We start from the raw sequence: 18358 nt of genomic DNA on the forward strand, positions 1-18358 counted from the left end.
TGCTTCTCGGATGGGGGCAGGACGCTCACCTGGCTGCTGCTAGTCAGACGGGTGCAGGCTGTGTGCAGCTGCTGCTCCTAGGATCGGGGCGGGCTGCTCGGGTGACTGCTGCTCCTCAAATGGGGGCGGGCTGCTCACACAGCTGCTGCTCCTTGGACAGGGGTGGGCTGCTCACGTGGCTGCTTCTCCTCAGATGGGGGTGGGCTGTGTGGGGCTGCGCCTCCTCAGTCATGGGCGGGCTCCTCATGCAGCTGCTGCTCCTCGGGCAGGGGTGTGCTACCGCGTGGTTGCTGCTCCTTGGACAGGGGGGCGGGCTGCTCACACAGCTGCTGCTCCTTGGACAGGGGCAGGCTGCGTGAGGCTGCCACTCTTTGGCCTGGGGCGGGCTGCTCGCGGGGCTGCTGCTCCTCGAACAGGAGTGGGCTGCTCATGTGTCTACTGCTCACATGGTTGCAGTTCCCTGGGGTTTCTCCAGGTGTCCTCTGCCCTTCCTGCTACGAATTGTCCCACTAGCTATGTCTCCTTCACAAATTCGGGGTGGGTATTACTCGATTTAGCTGCTCACTCTATCTGCTCTGGGACAAGGCTTAGGACACGTCCATCTATTCCACTGCCATTTTGTCCTCTCCTTGCTTCCTCAAATGTCTTATATCCCTTGTGAAAATTCAGCTGGTTTTCAGAAGTTCATTCCTCTTGTCATAAATTACCAGTAAGTCAAAAATGAAACTAAAGCAATCTGCACCAGCAATTTTATTAACCCAAAGTGGGTATACAGATGGCCAAAAGACATACGAAAAAATGATCATCAGAAAGATGAAAATTAAAATGACAATGAGGTATCACCTCACGCCTGTCAGAATGGCTACCATCAAAAAAGCAAGTGCTGGCAAGGATGTGGAGAAAAGGGAACACTAATACACTGCTGGTGGGAATGCAGACTGGTGCAGTCATTATGGAAAACAGTATGGAATTTCCTCAACAAATTAAAAATTGAACTGCCATTTGACCCAGTGATCCCACTTCTAGGAATATATCCTAAGGAACCCAAAACACCAATCAGAAAGAATGTATGCACCCCTATGTTTATAGCAGCACAATTTACAATAGCTAAGATCTGGAAATAGCCTCAGTGCCCATCAGTAGATGAGTGGATAAAAAAGCTGTGGTACATTTACACCATTGAATACTATGAAGAAGTAAAAAAGAAGGGTTTCTTACCCTTTGAGATATCATAGATGGACCTGGAGAGTATTATGCTAAGTGAAATAAGTCAGTCAGAGAAAGACAATTATCACATGATTGCACTCATATGTGGAATCTAAGTAACAATATAAACTGATGTACAAAATAGATCCAGAGACATAGAAGGATGGAAGACAGTGGAATTTCAGAGGGAAAGTGGGAGTGGGTGGGTGGGTGGGAAGAGATCAACCAAAGAACTTGTATGCATATAAGCATAACCTATGGACACAGACGGGAGAGTGATAAAGACCTGTGGTGGGGGGGCAGGGGCAGGCTAGAAGGGTCAATGGGGGAAAAGGGAGGACATATGTAATACTTTCAACAATAAAGATTTTTTTTTTTTAAATCTAGGTATTCTTTCCTACTCTCTTCCTTCTGAAACTGATGTACCTCTTACAACTTTATTAGAATTTTTTAGGAGCTAAAAATTCTTTATTAGAATATTTTAGTTTTTTAGGAGCTACTCAAGTCAGAAGTGGTATGTACTTTTAAGTAAGTGTTCTTAATTTGGCCTCTAAAGTCTTGCATGTTTCCCTGTCGGCAGAATGGCATATAGATAGCCCTTTGAACTTGTGCATACACAGCATAGTCTGCTGCATTTGTGAAATTCAGCACAAGCACTGAGTCATTTGTTGGCACAAATCATGTTTACTAATATTTTTTTGCTTACATTCACTTTTCTATTTAAATGGTTCATTAAATATATATGATAGAATTTTCATCTCTTACCACCCACCCTTTTCTTATTCAAGGTGTCTCCTGGCCTTTGTGTACAGAGGCCAATTGATCGGGTCAGGAAGTGTTATTCTCTGTCATTTATTAAATTGTATGTTCTTCAAACTCAGGAACTCTGCCTAATACTTTTATGCCCTCCTGTTACAGCTGGACTTATAATTTTGATACATGAAAGAACTCAATAAATGTGTGTCACATTGAATGGGTTGGAATTGTAGTAACTGTCTGCCCTTGGTGCATGTCCTGCTTGTGCCTCCGTAAGCCCTGTTGCGTTCCGAAGCGAGTGCTTCCAGAAGGGAAGTGAGGTTCCTAGAGACACACAATTTACTGTGACAGACAGTAGAGCCTGGGGTTCCAGAGTCCAACTGCCTGCCCCTCCATTCTTTGCTCTTCCCTCTTCCCTTGGGGCTGTTTCCATTTCCCAAATCTGTGTTGTGTCATTCTGAATTGGGAAATGTCAAGTTCACAAAATAGCAATAGAATTCTCTTCCCTTCTCCCTCTTTTTTGGTATAACAAGAACAAAAAGTTACTTTCTTGTGATTATTTCATTCATTTTGAAAGTTATCCAAAAAAGTTGTTGAGAGTTATGTTTGAGCCATTTGTGAATCAAGGAAATCAACCTTTTAATATTAGAGTCAAGTGTTCAGGCCTTATCCTTCCACATCAGCCTTTTACCTAAATATTTCAGTTTTTCTTGAACTTTTCTCTTTCTAACTTCCTTTCTTCTGCTGATGTCAACATGTTAAGGTATTTGTGTTTGTTTAAGTGTCTGAAAATATAACTCCCACAGCCCAGAATTGCTTTTAGAAGTTGCCTGGACTCAGAAGACACGATTCTGCTGTTATCCACCTTTGCTTCTGCTCTTAGCCCCAGGAGTCTGCCTCTGTAGGACACAGGCACCCAGGGCAAGGCAGAAGTGGTTCCAGTAAGTAAGGAGGATGAGCCTCAAGTTCCACAGCCCAGCAAACATGAGGTCTTACTGTATGCCAGGCACTGAGCTAGGCACTGATGCTACAAAGATGAAAAAGAAATGAGTGCCATTCCAGCGAGGGAGACTGAGTTATAAGTAGAGAAGTATCAAACAGTGCGGGAAATGTAGTGGTAGGTAGTTGTGCAGGGTGAGGTAGAAGCACAAAAGGCCACCTAACTCAGCTGGAAAAAGCCATAAATGGTTTCTTAATGGAGCCTGGGGAATTAGGACAGGAGACGGGTACTGAAGTGTAGGGATCATGAAAATGAACTTAGAGGTGAGGAGAGGGTAAGAAAGGACTTAGGAGGCATTGGCAAAATGAACTCAGGCACTAACTGAGAAATGGCTTGAGTGAGGCATGTCAGGGCACTGCCACATGTACTTGAGTGCTGCTGAACAGGCAGCACAAAGAAGGCCTTTGAAATAGATGAATGTAAAGAAGTGAACCAGCACCTGGTCACAGAGGAAATGAGGGTCTTTCTAAGGAATAGAAATCAAGCTATCACTACCTTTCCACCTGCAGGCTGTAGGGAGCCATTAATATAATTTAAGTAGAAGAATGACCTCACCATTTTCCTTTTAGATGGAGTCATTGGGCACCAACACTTAGGATCTGTTTAGGGGCAGAGCACTAGAGGTAGAGAGGAAGCTATTGCAGAATCCAGGCAAGAGTTAAGGGAGACCTGCATTAGAACATGTATGACAGGAATAGAGGAAGCGATGAGTTCAAAAAGGTACAATTGGAAGCACCTGGTAAGTAGTGTGTGTAGTGGTGTTCAGAGGAGGGAATTTAGAATAATTCCAAGTTAGGAATTAAGAGGTCAAGAAAATGCAGGAGGGGTAGTGATTTTGAGATCATGATGACTTCAGTTCTAGATGTGTTGCGTTTGAGGTGATCATATCCAAATGGAAATACCAATCAGATGGCTTGACATAGGGGCCCAAATATGAAATGGTAGCATCGATTTGAGAATTAGATATATCTGAAGAATGCACAGCCAGTATTTGAGAATGAGAACATGGGTTGATTAAATATCCCTCAGCTAACAATACTTGTCTAAGAACCACATGTTGCTTAGACATATGAAATAAAGTTCTAGATGAACACATACATAAGTGATTGAATATATATATCTATACTAATAAAAGTATAATATGCTAATTAGACCAGACAGCAAAACGACCTTCTGGATGTCATTGGGACGTCTTTCCGGACAAAGCTGCAGTGGCGGGAGCTGAGGCAGAGGCGGTTAGGGGTGATCAGGCAGGCAAGGGAGCAGTTAGGGGTGATCAGGCTGGCAGGGGAGCAGTTAGGGGTGATCAGGCAGGCAGGGGAGCAGTTAGGGGCGATCAGGCAGGCAGGCAGGTGAGCGGTTAGGAGCCAGCAGTCCCGGATTGGAGATGGTGCAGGCCAGGCTGAAGGACACCCCCCCCCCCCCCGCCCCATGCACGAATTTCATGCACTAGGCCTTTAATATATATATATATATATATATATCCCATAAGGATTAATAAAATAAAATATTCTGTGAAGCATTGCATCAGAATAGATGTTTGCAAGGAATGCAGACAAAACAACATAAACCAAAAACCACTTTCTCCAAAAAAAGAGCAGACCATGTAGAAAATTATAACTTTGAATCTGTGTCAAGGAAGGGTGTCTGACAGCTACAGGATATGAGAAGAAGTTTCAAATTACTAACTTGTTTGGTTTGGAGGAAAGAATGTTCACAAGTAGTCGCCAGAAACCCCCTTATATCCTCAGTATAAAATGAAGTCACTGTTAGTACATCCTCACCCTGCTCACCCTGGACATATGTGTTTACCCAGCCTTTTATTCCCCCCCCCCACCCCCACTCCGCACTAGTAAGTATGCAACTGCACAAAATACTGCTTATTTCTAGATTGGGACATTCACTAAAGTCATTTGATGTCTCAAAGTGGAAGTAAAATGGTAGATGTTTTCTAAGGAAAAGAAGCTTCATATATGGTATGATCTGTATTACCTTCCAGAATGGCAACTGAAACAATACATGAACTCTTGTATTAAGTGATATAAAGAATTGTATTTCTTGTAACAGTTAGTATCATATATTTTTAAGTCTGAATTACATTGATAATTTCATGATAGGTTTTCTAAAACTCTAAAGTTTTCCAAAATTCTCACCTGTTTTATTACTGTAAACTTCATAAGAATTCTCTCTGTGTGGAAAGGGGATTTAGAAAAACTGCAGTGAAATACCAGCCTTTCAGATCAACAGTAAGTAAAAATAAAGGCCTGACAACAAATAAATGTAGATAAAAGTCTGAATTGATGTGGTGGTTCATCTTTTGAGAATTTCAGAGGAATTATTGTAGAAAAGTGGAAAACCACAAAATGGGTTTTATTAAATTACTCATCAAACTTGTACACCTCTATGAAGACCAAAATGAAATCACAAGAAAACATAGATGGAAAAACACTGACCTCTGTGATAGGATAGCGTTTCATAGAGGTGGTGTGAGAACTGATCCTTTGTGGAGAAACTTGTTCAACAACAAGAAAAATACAGGTTTGTGTAGAACAGAGGGGTTACTGACAGAGTGAGAACATTGTGTCCTAGTTATTTTCCGTCTACTTTGAGGACAATCTGTAAAAAAATAGAAATTATATTTTAACTTGCCCCCTTCCAAGTGTTGGGGTGTGCTAAAGAAGTAAAAATGTATTTCTTTAGTTGTCTGTATAAGTTATAATTATAAAGACAATTCATTTGGCTTGACTTTGACTCCTGAGCCAGACATGAATTATTTGAAGTTACTTTTCTCTGGCCCACCTTCTTTAGCACATGGGAAGGTAGCAGATTTTTGTGCTGACCACATAGCACTGAGGCCTATTCTACTTGTAGGGGAGGGAGGCCTGGAGCACAATGAGTAGGACTTTAAGGTACATCACAAACTTGTTCTGGTTTCTCCTACCATGGCCTGCCACAGTGCCCGAAGAGGCCATTAACAAATGGCTTTGGGTTAAGATAGCAGTTCCCAAACTTGTTTTGTAAAACATCAGGGCTGAAGGATACTAGCAATTATTACATAGAAAAAAGGAGAAAGAAATTCCATATTCAACTAAGTTTGGAAATGCTGGTTAAACAGAGTTAAGCAGGATTGGTTCTTTGCAGGGCCCTCTAAGCATGTAGCACTATTCCCTTGATGGATTCATGGGCTGGGAGCCAGTTCTGAGGTTGAATCTGGGTAGGTGGTGAGTAGCAGGACAAAGCCTGAAATCTGAAACCAAATGTGCCAAAATGTTGGCAGTGGTTGTCTTGATTGGTGAGGTTATATAATTTTTTAAAGTTTCATTTTATTTACATTTTGTACTTTTCAAATATTCTGCAACAAACGTGTATTTCCTTTGTAATCAAAAGAATTTTCTAAAAAAGAATCAAATATGCAATTATTTTGCAATTTAGCTACTATAAAAATATTTGTCTTCCTTTATTTGTCTTCCTTTAAATTGTAATTACTAATAGTATTAATATGACTAGCAAGAAATATGGATTTTGTGCAACAAACCAAAAATAGATCTGCTTCAAGAGTTGTTTTAAATCCTACCTCTTAACTATTTATCATAGATTAGTAATATAAATGTATAGTTATATTTTGTTGGGGGTGAAAAGATGTTGCTTTGACTTACAATTTTGTTTCTGATACTTGGACATTCCCTAGATTCTAGAATATGATATAAAATAAATCACCTTTTAATCTAGAAAATGCTAAAAATAAATACAAGAATAGATAGATGATAGATAGATGATAGATAGATAGATAGATAGATAGATAGATAGATAGATAGATCTTTCTGAGATGATGGGGGAACCTGGGAGAACTGAAGTGGAGAACTAAGACCCACCTTACTGATGAGGATGGTCTCAAATTTTGATAAAGTTTCCTGAAAGCTGGCTGGGACTCAATAGCGAGTTAACAAACATTGCACACTCTGAAGTCTTGAGTAAAACATAGGTGTCTGAAATTGGAATTTAATTCCTGGACAGAGGAAAGAAAATGGTGGCTTCTGTCAACATCTAAGAATGGAGGTATTGGAAAGACACCTTCTGATAGTTTTCATTTGATTCAGTAGCTTTTTCCTGGTCACAGAAAATGGCCCAGATCACTGGAATCATACAGTATGCAAACTTTTTAGTCTGGCTTTTTTCTTTACCAAATATATGCCTTCCAAATATTTTCTCCCAGTCATTGACTTATCTTTTCCTTTTCTTCACAGTGCCTTTCAAAGAGCAGGGGATTTAAAAAAATGTTAGAAGGTTTTAATTTTGATAAAATTCATCTTATTAATTTGTGTTTTTATCAATCAGAGGTTTTCTCCTATATTTTGTTTTTAGAAAATTAATGATTTTAGAGTTTATGTTTAAGCTTGTGGTGCATTTTTAGTTCATTTTTGCATGTGATGTGAGGTATAGATCAAAGTTTGTTTGTTTGATTGTTTTTGCATACTAATTGTTCTATCACTTTCTTAAAAAGACTATCCTTTTTCTATTGAATTGCTTTTGCAAATTTGTAAAAAATCAGTTGTCCATTTATATGTGGGCTCATTTCTCTTCTATTCCATTGTTTGTTTGTTTTTCTCTCTGTCTCTAAGGCAGAACTACATTGTCATGATTATTGTACTTTTATGTCAAGATTTTGAAATTGGTAGTATTAATCTTCCAACTTGTTTTGTCTAATCTTGATCCTTTTCATTTCCCCTGTGGATTTTAGTATCAGATTTTCAATTTCTACAAAAAAGCTTGCTAGGATTTTTATTGATTGTATTGAATTAATAGGTTAATTTGGAAAGAATTAATATCTCAACAATATTGAGTCTTCTGACCCATGAACATGATATCTTTCTCTTTCTCTACATTTATAGGTTTTCTATAATTTCTTAGTAATTACTTTTACTGTATATATCTGTCACATCCTTTGTCAAATTTATCTGTAAATATTTAATAATCTTATGATTTTTTTAAGTTTTATTTTCCAGTTTTCATTGCTAATATAGAAATACAATTGATTTTTATGCATTTATCTTGTATCCTAAAACCTTCCTGGCTCAACTCATTTAGTTCTTGTAACTCTTGCAGATTCTGTTAGATTTTCTACATATGTTATCTGCATACGTAGTTTCACATCTTCCTCTACAATTTAGATGCCTTTTATTTTTTTCTTGCCCAATTTCACTAGCTAGGACATCCAGTATAAGGTTAAATAGAACTGGAAAGAGTAGACATTTTTACCTTGTTTTCGATCTTAGAGGGAAAGCATTCAGTCTTTCATCATTAAGTATGATGTTATCTGTAAGTTTTTTATAGATATTCTTCATTAGGTTGAGGAAGTCTTTTCAGTTCTTATTTTGTTGAGTGCTGTTGTCAAGAAAAGCACTCTCTAATCAAATAATTTTTATAAAAGTGGCATTAAAATGATAAAGATTTCATTTACCAGAATAATACTTCCTGGCATTTATATGAATACATATAATTTCTCAATTTGTTATCCATTATCTACTTTGTATATAACATCTTTCACCTTAGGATATCAACCATTACTTAGGTAATTCACACAATTTATTGAAAGAAGCAAAAATGATTTTCTTTATTTTTTAGATCAGAAAGTCAAGACACCAGGACATTAAATAGCTTAGTCCCAGGAACAATGATTTATTTGCTTGTCCAAATACAAAATTTATACACTTAGATTTTTATAGGTTAAGAAAACTTTTTTGAATAAAAAAGATTGAAAGAAGCTTCTGAATACTATTCTTTCTGCTCTCATCCCAAACAGAGCCCCAAACATGTGGGAAAAAGGAAAGGCTGGATCTAAGAGCCAAAACCAACAAAATGAAATCTCCTGGAAGCCACATAAAAGATCTCTGGCGCATTTCTGAAAGTCAGTTGTCCAGACCCAGGCTTGGGGAGACCATAGCAATGCCTATGTTGAAGTTTGGGGCTTTGGTTGGTCACAAGAGCAGAATTATTCAGTCATGCTATTTAAAAACTATCAAAAATCACAAGAAGATCATGGCTGCAAAGTAAGGAAATGTGTTCCTATGGATATTTGAACATTCTAAGAAAAAGAAGACAATGTCTTACCATCAGAAAGAATAAAATGTTCGTGAGATGGTAACATCATTTAATATAAAATAAACAACTTCTTGAAAGATAAGGAATACTTCAGAAGAGATTAATATATTGGATTTTTTGGAGAATGAAGACATTTAAAACATAATACTTTTTTTAAAGTATAGTAATAGAAAATGTCCCATTATATATTTAAAATTAATCATGCTATAGGTTTTGAGAGAACTCTTAGCCCAGAGCCCAATATCATCATTCATTTGACTGTCTGAAAAAAATTACATTCCGTTTTTGGCTATTAGTATAAAGAGGGTGGGGTAGACTTAACATTACAGTCTATGAATATTCTCTTTTAGACCAAACCAAGCTAAATTTTCTGTGGTTGATTATCATTCATGTTGTCTGCCAATTTAAATATTTTGAAAGGAAAGTTTATATTTTTTCATGTTCACAGATTTAATACTTCTTTTAAATAAATATTATTCTTTGTTTACATTACCTTAAATTATAATAATAGCAAATTCAGGTTGTTCCCACTTTTCTCATTAAGAAAATGTGTTAAATAAGCTAAATTCATGTCTGATTATATTCCTTATGAGGGGAGAATGGTTAGGCAGAAGAGGGGTTAATTTGAGTGTGCCATGCTCTCTTTTACATCATTTAATTTTTAGAGGATGGGGGGATTAAAGGTACTCCTTCAGTAGGATAGAGGTTCTTTTCTAATTATAATTTAAATCTCGGAAAAATATAATAATTTAATTAAGTGTATTTTAATATGAAAAGCCTCAACATGGATACTTTATTATTAAAGCAAAAGTCTGGATTCTCTTTTTGCTTTTCCTGACTTTTTGCTGTGAACCTTACAGGCCTGCTGATGGCTCAGTCACATGGGACAGGCAGGGTAGGGCACGGGCCACTCCTCAAGCCCACCGCTGATGGAACAGGAATTTGCTGCAGCCCAAGGAAAACAGAGAAAGTCTTTTCCATTTCTTTTAGGTGTGATATATGTTTAATAATCAGCATGGTATTGTAGTTTAAAGCATGGACTTGACCATGGGTTTTGGATTCAGGTAAACCTACCTTCACATCTTCTCCCCCAACTTCTAGACATTTGATGTAGTGCCTCAGTGTGATCTCAGGACAGGGTGATTTGGAAGAGGCAGTGAGATAATGTATGTCAAAGGCTGAGCACAGAACCTGGCCAGTATGAGCATGCAATAAATCAGTGGTTCTCAACCTTTTAAATGCCGTGACCCTTTAATACAGTTCCTCATGTTGTGGTGACCCCCAACCATAAAATTATTTTCGTTGCTACTTCATAACTTCATAAAATTATGTACATTGCTACTTCAAAATTATTTTCGTTGTAATTTTGCTACTGTTATGAATCATAATGTAAATATCTGTGTTTTCCGATGGTCTGATCCCAAGCACTGGGAAGAGAAAAAGCAGAATCTATCTTCTTTATCCTCTGGAGAGGAGAGAGAGAGAGAGAGAGAGAGAGAGAGAGAGAGAGAGAGAGAGAGAGAGAGAGAGAAAGAGAAAGAGAGAGAAGAGAGAGAGAGAGAGAAGAGAGAGAGAGAGAGAGAGAGAGAGAGAGAGAGAGAGAGAGAATGCCAGGGGTGAGGGGCACAGAGAACACACAGGACACAGCGGTAGAGGATAAATTAGAGTTAGGATTTCTGCAGTTTCAGAAAAGAGTGTGGAACATTTCCACATAAATAGAGCAAGGGGGAAAGAGAACCAAGGACAAAATGCAAATCTGAAAGAGAAAGTAAGAAAACATGTGACAGGTCAAGGCAGGAGTCTAGCAAATGCTGTTTTTTCTCAGACACCAAAGCACTGACCATCTGAGTGGAAAGCCAGGCAGAAGCCCGGCAAGGACAACAACATCTACTTTATATTTGTTGAACGGAGGCTGTCGTCAGTGTCAGGGTCACAGCTTGTTTGTCAGACTTCTAACCTCTCCGCCAGACAGCTGAACTGTAGACCAGCCATCCGCCAGGTAGAACACAGGATGGAAGGGGAGGCGTGGGCTGCACTGGGTTCCCAGCACTGCTGCTCCACACACGCCCAGGTTCCTTCCGGATCACCACCAACTATCTCATCCTCTCCAGCCAACTTCCAGTTGGTTTCCAGCCAAATGAGGAATTTAATAAGGACGGACGTGTGTTCTGAGTATGTAGTTCAGCACAAAAGTTATGAGGGCGTGTAAAAATGTTTCTTGAAAAGTTTAAAGTCTCTAAGACTTTGGAAACAAGAATAATGAGAACTACAATCTGCATAGGTATTCTAGTTTAAGTAGTGAGTTGTGTTTGCTTTCTGGCATTGCTCCAGTTAAACAGAAATTTCACCCAGCAACCATTTGCCCCGCTTTTACTGCTGTCTACAAGAGGTTGGGAGTGGCCACAGCTGTTCCCATTCCCCTAATGATTTTTTTGCATCTCTCCTCCCCGTGCTATTAAGTGTTGAAAGGAGGGGCCACTTAGTAATTCTACACCTGTTCAAGTCTGCACCTATCAACTTGTTGAGCTTCCTAAACAAGTGTGGGGCAAAGCTGAGGACATCTGAACCTGGTTGGACTTGGCGGTGGCTGCCGCTGACTCTGGCTTTGCAGATTTTTTTAGAGTCCCTAATGTATCCCCTGCAATGGCCGTTGATGACAGCAATTTGTATTCCAGAACAAAGAACAAGCTACAGTCAGCTCAAAATGATTACAAGTCATCAAGACGGAGTAGTCTGCCGCCTGAACTACTCCTAGGACATGATATTAGAGGAAGACTTCAAAGAAACATTAAAAACTTGGAACCCATTCACCTGAGGCGCCCGAAAAAGAGACCATCCATATTTCCAGGTAGGAATTGTTTAAATTTTGTCTGTTGGTTAAAAAAACAAGAACCTGACAAGGACTGTATTTTACTTGTTACTATCAGATGTGTTATATTTAAAATTAATTTGGGACATGTTTCAGAGCCAAATCAACATGTTTGAATGTAAAAAACAAAATGATCCTCCAATCTAAAAGTACTCCCACTTCTTTTATTTTCCTAACATCTTTAAGGGTCTGTGAATAGGCAGCTGTTTTATTATTTGTCAGGAGCAGCTTTGCTTACAGTCCTGAAGAAGTCCCCGCTGCTTTTCATTCACTGGCATTCATTTTTCCCTTTTTTTGCAAGATCATTGGATTGTTGAGTGAAGCTGATGTGTGTGTGCCATAGATATTAACATTAAATAATTGAGTACATGCTTCAAATTCCTGTCTTGCATCAGAGCCTAAAACCTTTGGTAGAAAAGGGCTCAATTAAACAATGTGGATGGTGAAATGTATGAAAGCTCAGAGGCCTCAGTGCGTTTAATCTTGATGAAAGGGCTCTGATGTCTGCTGTAGATGTTCGTGCCTGAGAATTACAGATGTGGAAATGGTATAAGATGCCTGTGACAGTGAACCCTACCTCAGGGATCACTGAAGAATATGAATTATTTAGTCAACTGGATTTCAACAGTATTTGCATGGGAATTTCCTGGAGAAACTGGAAGTGACCATTTTGTTATGATTAATTGGTTTATTAGACTCTTCAGGCAGGATAGAAAAGGGAAAAATAATTCAATCAGGTTTTACTTAGTAAAATGATATTGACTCCCCTAACAGCTGAGTCTTTGTATTGCTTTAGGAAATAGGAGGTGATTTGGAAATATGGGACTCAAGGCCACGAGCTGAAAATTACACTTCTAAGGAAGCTGTTGTTTTCATCAATTTCTTTTTGGTTCAGTGATGTTGCCCTGATGTCTAGCTCCTCTGCAGGAAAAGCAAAGCCCAGACTGGAAGGAGCCAGAGGTGTGAATGTATTAGTGTGCTGGGGGAGGAGGGGCTGATATGATATGAAAAATGCTGTAAGGAGGAACATTTACATATCTAAAGTATCTCAAAACACCGTGCTTTGGGCCTGTGCTCTTTGATCTGTAAGACATGAAGCTTTGCCCACTGAGTTGGTTCCCTACGTATCTCAGGAACCTTCTGCCAGACCTATTTTTCACCTGCTGCATTTTCTTCTTTCTTTATTCTTTGGGTTAATATATCTGGATCCATGTATACATGATTCTTCCTGCTTTTCTCCACCACCAAGCCCCACTCCCATACTTCACAAGGGCTTCTCCTCCTTTCCAAACTACCAGATCCCAGGACACTTCACTTCTTTGCCATAATTCCCAGTTTGGCCTCTCTTTCTGTAAGATCATGTAGCTCTAGGCTGTTGCCCTCATGTCTAGCTCCTCTGCAGGAAAAGCAAAGCCCAGACTGGAAGGAGCCAGAGGTGTGAATATGTGTACAATCACAAAATTGCGAGGAAACCTGTTAGTTTAGATATCACACAGGTTATCCTTTCTAAGATCTCCAATTGACATAATTAATGTAACAGGGTGGAACGTGAAAAGAGTATTGGACTTAGGTGAGCTGAGTTCTGGTCTAGATTGTGTTCCTAAATGGCTGTGTGTATTTTTCAAGCCACCTCACTGATCCCTATGGCCTTCAAGCATCTTATTTATTTCTGCCCCTTGTCCCTTCACTGGAGCAGCAAAAGGAGATGGCCCTTACCGTCCTTCTCCCAACCTCTCTGCCAAGGTCTCCAATTGACAAGCTTGCGAGTCACCTGCCCAAAGTTTGAAGACTACTGGTGGCATGACTCCTAAATTCCTTTCAACTAACCTTCAACTCCACTGTCATCCATGTTGCATGAATTTCTTTTTACAATGGATGACTTAGAAATGCCACTGGCCTGAAAACCCCACCTCATCTCCTAAACATCAACTGTAAACAGAAACGTGGGTAGATTGTGGGAACCTATTCCCATTTTATACAGCTATGTATTTGCACATAAGGAACAGGTATTATGTGGGACCTGAGGGTCAGAGAAATTAAGATGCAACTCAAAATTAATAACTAGCAAAAGTAGGGCTCAGACAGGACCTTTGGACTACAGCACTGAAGCTGCTTCCCTCTTTTATGTTTCACCCTCTTGTCATCTGTTGTTATCATTTGTCTGAGAAGATTCTGGAGGACGTGTCAGTGTTCTATATGTATTCGCTTGGAACCTCACATGCACACAGACAACTTTAGCCTCCACCTCAAGTCTCATGTCTTCAGTCCCACACTGAATGACTGATTGATCAGTTCATTCATTCACTCATTCATTCACTCATGAAATATTCATTCCATTCTGCACGGTGTTAGGAATAGACCTTCAAGAATCTAGCTACATGTTGCCCTTCTGTTCTTATCTAAAAGCCATTTTTTCTCTGAGAGCCATTGCACACTGAGGATAGTTACACACCCCAAATGCAAATCTGTTTGCTTCATTCCCTTGCTTAAAATTCTTCAGTGGTTACCACTGCTCTTAGGATAAAGTTCAGACTGCTTCATGCAAAGTACAAGAGACTGCATAATCTGCCCTGCTTCCATCCCCAGCCCCATCTGTTAGCACACCTTCCCCTTGTCTCCTCACAAACTCGGTCAACTTCAGATCCCCATGGCGCAGCATGCTTGCTCTTTTAAGGCATCTAGATGCTATATACCCTACCTGTAGAGTTTCACTGCACTAATTCCTACCTTGGCTTTAGCTGTCAGTTCAACATCCCTTCTTCTAGGAAGTTTTCCTGACCCCCACATCTGGGTTGGGTCCATTCTGTGTCCTCATAATACCCAGACTTTACCTATCATACACTTAGTATTGTAATTGTCTGTATCTCCCACCAACCAGTGAGCCAGAGACCATATCAGTCTTGTTATCCATTGTATTCTTAGTATCTGTCACAATGCCTGGCACATAGTATGTGCTCAATAAATATTTATTATTGACTCAAATTGTGCTAAATGAAATTAACTCTTGGCATAGTTTGTATGCTCTGCCTTCTTCCAGACTCTACTTGTGCTATTTTCAGTCACCTCCCAACACACACACACACACACACACACACACACACACACACACTCCTGCATTCCTGTTGTGCTCTTTCTTCCATTTTCTACCTCAGCTTCAAGGCCCAATTCAAGTCTTCTGACTTCTGCAGTCACCCAGTCTTCCTCCTCCAGCCTCTTGTAGTTTTTTCTCCTTTATGCCCACCACCTCCTTGGCTTCAGTACTACAGGAAACTAAAAAAGAGTCCTACCTGGGATTGTGTTAAATTAGCTTAGGTTGTGCATGGGTTCAGGGGTCATTGTCCCTCTGTGGCAACTGTTAAGTTTTTGTTTTTATAGAAACTCTTTGAAAACAGAGACTATATCTTTATATGTCCTAGAATGACCCAATTGTCTAGGAGGGGGAATTTCACAGAGTAGGTGTTCAGTCAGCATCTGCTATTTTATTAAGTAATTTGCTGTGGAGCTGTGTCCATCCTGTAGAGCCTATCTGATTGCATTTCCAGGAAAGAACTAGTTGGCAGATAGAGACTGTCAAAAGGGAAGGTCTTTATACTGACTTTCATCATTATAAGAACTCTTGGGAAAGTGCAAGGTATCCCTTGTCTCAGGGTGCAATTCATTCATTAAAAAATGTGTTAGGGTTATACCATATTCTAGGAACTATTCTAAACCTTGGGAGGAAAGCAGAGGGGAAGACGATGTCTGGTCTAGGCTGATGGGAATTTCCCTATCAGAGTGCTTGCCTATTGTGCTACTCAATAAATACTTCTTGGATACAGAAATGAAGGAACACCATACTCACAGCAATGAATCTTAAAAATAGAACCAATATATTTAAAAATCATACTTATACAAAAACATTAAAACCCAACAATTTTTATTCCATTAAAGACCTTAACAACAGGATGCTAGTTTGAGTTGTTACAAAGTTCTACAGCTTCAGGGCTCACCAGGCCGGGTGTTATCAGTGATGGTCCCTGTAGCAGGCAGAAGCTTGCTTCCCCTCCTCCTGAAAGACTTCCAGTAGCTCTATAGCAGGGGGTTGAGCCCAGCTAAAGAAAACAAAGGGAAGAGACAGAAGTGGTCCTAATGTTATAGGCACCTCTCACCAACACCAGAGAGGTGTTACTGGACAGGACAGCCTCCTGAGCCTTGTCCTTTCATATAAATGAATTTATACGAAAGTCATTGACTGCATTGTGAAAAGCCAATTCATTAAAGGAATTTAAGTATGCACCTTTATTGAAAAGCAAAGCAGGCAAACCTATACATCTGGCTTATGAAGCACAGACGGGCTCTCAGCTAATCTGCAGAGCAAGTTGAGTGGGGGTCTGAGGCGTTATCTACTCTCCTGTCTATAGGCTTCAAACTTCCTCTGCTGACTATTTTGGTACAGCTTAATTCTCAAGGTCCCTTTTTTTGTTTTACTTTGTTGTGGCCTTCCCAGAAATCCTGAGAAGCACCTGGCAACTTTATCTTGCCAAGCCTTGAGACTGCTGGCTTCTCTGCTTACGAAGTAAAATGGCCCTTTTTTTTCCCTTTCCCCTCTCCCCCTCCCTTTCTGCATTCTGTCATTAGGTAGGTTTTTTTAACCATGTGCTCTGTGTCCTTGGCTGGGGAAGATAATGGCTTGTTAGTTACAAGCTGGCTGCAAATTACCCACACTGTTTGGCCTTATTTTAACTTTTCTGTCTCAGTTTCCCTATCTCTCCTAACCTGAAATCCTGTAACACTAACATACACCATAGCCACGGTACGTTGGATGACAATGAGCATCATATATACCTGGAAGAAAACAGGGCTCGGTGCCAGGTGTAGTGGGCTGTTCATTCAGCACTGTTAAGCAAGCAAGTTGTGTGTTCAATCAGCCAGTTCTTAAAATACTCTACTAATTTTACAGTCATCTGTTGTGAAAAGCAAGGAGCCATCTGCTCCAAACAAACAGCCATCCCCACAGACTTCCTTGCAACTTAGTCAAAGGACAAGTGTTATGAGGACTGCTTATGGCCAAGAGGAGCGGGGAGCTCTGGCCCGGACTTGCATGGCAGATGCACAGCATGTAGGCTAACCATGGGTCTTGTTTTAACTCAATTCTGTACAAAAGGCAATTTTTTTTTCAAATCCACAATCTAAAAAATATTATTTTTATAATTAGATTGCAAACATTTCTAAAGTGAAACTGCTTTTCTTGGAAACACAGTGTCATCATTAGAACAATGCCAGTTAAATGTGTTCTGTCCTTCCTTAGGGTGATCGGGAGGCTATGGGGACAGGCACTTTGGTCCCGTTTCCCTTCTGAACACCTACTGTCACAGTCACGTGAAAGACACTGGGGTTAAGCATGCCTCCTCTAGTGTCCTGTTCTCTGTTAGAATGCTGTCATTCCAGAACCCTGCTGAGTAGTACACTGATGACATTTCAGCAGAGCCTTCCGGGGACATGGAGAACTCGGTCAGGCCTCCTGAAAGCTGTGCTATGAAAAGAGTGCTTTCTGGATAGTGTTCAGTTGACATAGGCTGTGCACGGGCTCAGTGGTTCCACTTTGTGATGACAGGAACTATGGTTCATGCACCTGGGATTCCCAGGTGGTAAAATAGGCAAGGTAAAGGTGTGTGAAGATAAAGTGTCACAACCACTCCTGGGCCACACCCTGGCCTGGATGTTCCTGGGCCACTTCCAGAGCAGCCGTGCTCAGGGGCCGAGCCAAGGAGCCTTGAAAATAGGACATTGAACCTCTCCTCTCATGAAAGTGTTTCATCTATGAATGTCACCAAGTTAGTATCTTCCTCACAAAGGGTTAAGTCCTAATCCCCAACTTACTAAAAGTGTAACTGGGGACAAGTCCCTTGATGTCTCAAACCAGTTTTGCAAGTTGTATTAAACTCAAATGAGATAAAGCATGACTATGGAATGATGAACTAGAAGTAACCAAGTTCTCTCACTCAAAGAGCAGAGTGCATTAATTTGGGCATTCATTTTCTGTGGCAACCAGTAGTTAAACCTCCCTGTTGCACTACTTAATGGCAATACTGACACCATGTTGTCTGGCACAGAAGCCCTAATTGACAATGAATCTGCCTACAGGAAAGTCTCAAGGGACCTTAATCCCCTCCCCACTTCCTCCTCCTTTTTCTCCTCCTCATGGTTTATTTGCTGGAGGTTTGTGACTTTTCATAATTTGTTTCTCTTTTCTTCCCCCTCTAACAAACAGATAAATGGGAAAGGGTCCTAAATTGAATGTTCTCCCCTAAGAGCCCAACTCAGGAAGGGTTTCCATTCTTTTGAGCTTTTTGGACTGCTGTATGACTAAAGGAATATTAATTTATCAACATTTGTTTTCAATCAACAGAATTACTGGAAGAGCTTTCTCAGAATCTATAGGCACTGGC

At 40.0% G+C, this 18358-nt stretch overlaps 1 protein-coding gene across 3 annotated transcripts in view; it reads left to right on the top strand.

Moving 5' to 3' along the window:
• Positions 1 to 18358, top strand: part of FRY (FRY microtubule binding protein) — a gene marked incomplete at its 5' end in the record, with an annotated part of 648830 nt that overhangs the window by 122603 nt on the left and 507869 nt on the right. For 2 of the 3 annotated variants that reach the window (XM_079773964.1, XM_079773962.1), the window contains one exon: positions 11705 to 11909. In XM_079773964.1, the coding sequence (XP_079630090.1) occupies positions 11705 to 11909 (205 nt within the window). Of the gene's footprint in view, positions 1 to 11704; positions 11910 to 18358 lie in introns of those variants that run through there. The other variant, XM_079773965.1, reaches the window with a different exon arrangement.

This window comes from Cnephaeus nilssonii (assembly GCF_951640355.1).
Source record: "Cnephaeus nilssonii genome assembly, chromosome: 6".
Classification (NCBI taxonomy): domain Eukaryota; kingdom Metazoa; phylum Chordata; class Mammalia; order Chiroptera; family Vespertilionidae; genus Cnephaeus; species Cnephaeus nilssonii.